Source organism: Halichoerus grypus, chromosome 1 (genome assembly GCF_964656455.1).
Source record: "Halichoerus grypus chromosome 1, mHalGry1.hap1.1, whole genome shotgun sequence".
Lineage (NCBI taxonomy): Eukaryota > Metazoa > Chordata > Mammalia > Carnivora > Phocidae > Halichoerus > Halichoerus grypus.
The window spans coordinates 206058198-206059807 of record NC_135712.1 but is presented as its reverse complement, the minus strand read 5'-3'; the positions used below and the strand labels follow the sequence as shown (position 1 = coordinate 206059807).

General features: G+C 43.7%; 1 protein-coding gene across 1 annotated transcript; it reads right to left on the bottom strand.

Moving 5' to 3' along the window:
- Window positions 1-259: 259 nt before the first annotated feature.
- Window positions 260-1171, bottom strand: LOC118535419 (olfactory receptor 7A5-like). The gene is given in 3 exon segments (XM_036091756.2): window positions 260-564; window positions 567-907; window positions 909-1171. Coding segments are annotated over 3 exon segments (909 nt in total).
- Between the last annotated feature and the right edge of the window lie 439 nt (window positions 1172-1610).

Here is a 1610-nt window from a genome sequence, read left to right as displayed (position 1 = left end):
CGCTCACCAGAGCACACACCCTCCCCAGTGTCCATCACCCAGTCATCCCATCCCTCCCACCCCACCCCCCACTCCAGCAACCCTCAGTTTGTTTCCTGAGATTAAGAATTCCTCATATCAGTGAGGTCATATGATACATGTCTTTCTCTTTTTGACTTATTTCGCTCAGCATAATACCCTCCAGTTCCATCCACGTCATTGCAAATGGCAAGATCTCATTCCTTTTGATGGCTGCATAATATTCCATTGTATATATGTATCACATCTTTTTCAGAGCCCTCTTTATGTCTTTATTTCTCAGGCTGTAGATGAAGGGGTTGAGCATGGGTGTGACCACCGTGTACATCACTGAGGCTGTTGCACCTGAGTGTGAGCTTTGGGGAGCAGCAGAGCTAAGGTACACTCCTAAGCCTGTACAATAAAATAAGGAGACAATAGAGAGGTGAGATGCACAGGTGGAAAATGCTTTATACTTGCCCTGAGCTGATGAGATCCCAAGTATGGAGGAAACTATTTTAGAATAAGAGTAAAGGATCCCAGCAAGGGGACCACCACCCAGCAGCCAGCTCCAAAATACATCACCATATGATTAAGAAAGGTGTCAGAACAGGCAAGTTGGACCAACTGTTTAATTTCACAGAAAAAGTGGGGGATTTCCAAGGCTGTGCAGAAGGACAGCCACAACACCATTAAGCACTGTAACAAGGAATGCAGGACGCTCAAGATCCAGGACATCAGAAGCAGTAGTCCACAGAGCTGGGGGTTCATGATGACCATGTAGTGCAGGGGGTGACAGATGGCCAAAAATCGGTCATAGGCCATCACGGTCAGGATGTAGTTGTCTAATCCTGCAAAGAGTAAGAAAAAATACATCTGGGTGATGCAGCCTGCATAGGTAATGACTTTTCTCTGTCTGTATATTCATCAGCATCTTTGGGATGGTGGTAGAGGTGAAACAGATGTCTACAAAGGACAGGTTGGACAGGAAGAAGTACATGGGGGTGTGGAGTTGTGAGTCAGAGCTGACGGCCAGGATGATGAGCAGGTTTCCAAACACAGTGATCAGGTACATGGAGAGGAAAAGCCCAAATATGAGGAGCTGGAGTTCTGGTCCCTCTGAAAATCCCAGAAGAAGAAACTCTGAAACTCCTGTAAGGTTCCCTGGCTCCATGGGTTGGAGGTAACTACCAGGATATAGAAAAATAAATGACTAATTTCACACAAAACAAGTGTTTTTATAACCTAGCATAAGTGCTACCACATATATTTTAGAGTCAGGAAATTAATTTCAATGTGTGTGTGGTCTCATCCCCATTAGGGCATCCCTAGCACCAATTTATATCAGGAATTCTGTATCCACCTCAGTCTGTTCCTCAAGCATAATGTAGACTCTTGATTCCTTGAGAATATTTTTCATTCCTTTAAGGGATACATACTGAGTATTGACCGTGTTCTAGGCACTGAATAGGCAATGAATATAGGGTGCTGATAAACAATGTCCTTACAATCCTATGATGGAGAAAGAATATAAGCAAATACTAATAATCAAATCACATGTTAGATGGTGACAGGGGCTGTGAAGACCAAGAAAGCAGGTATAAAGAAGAATT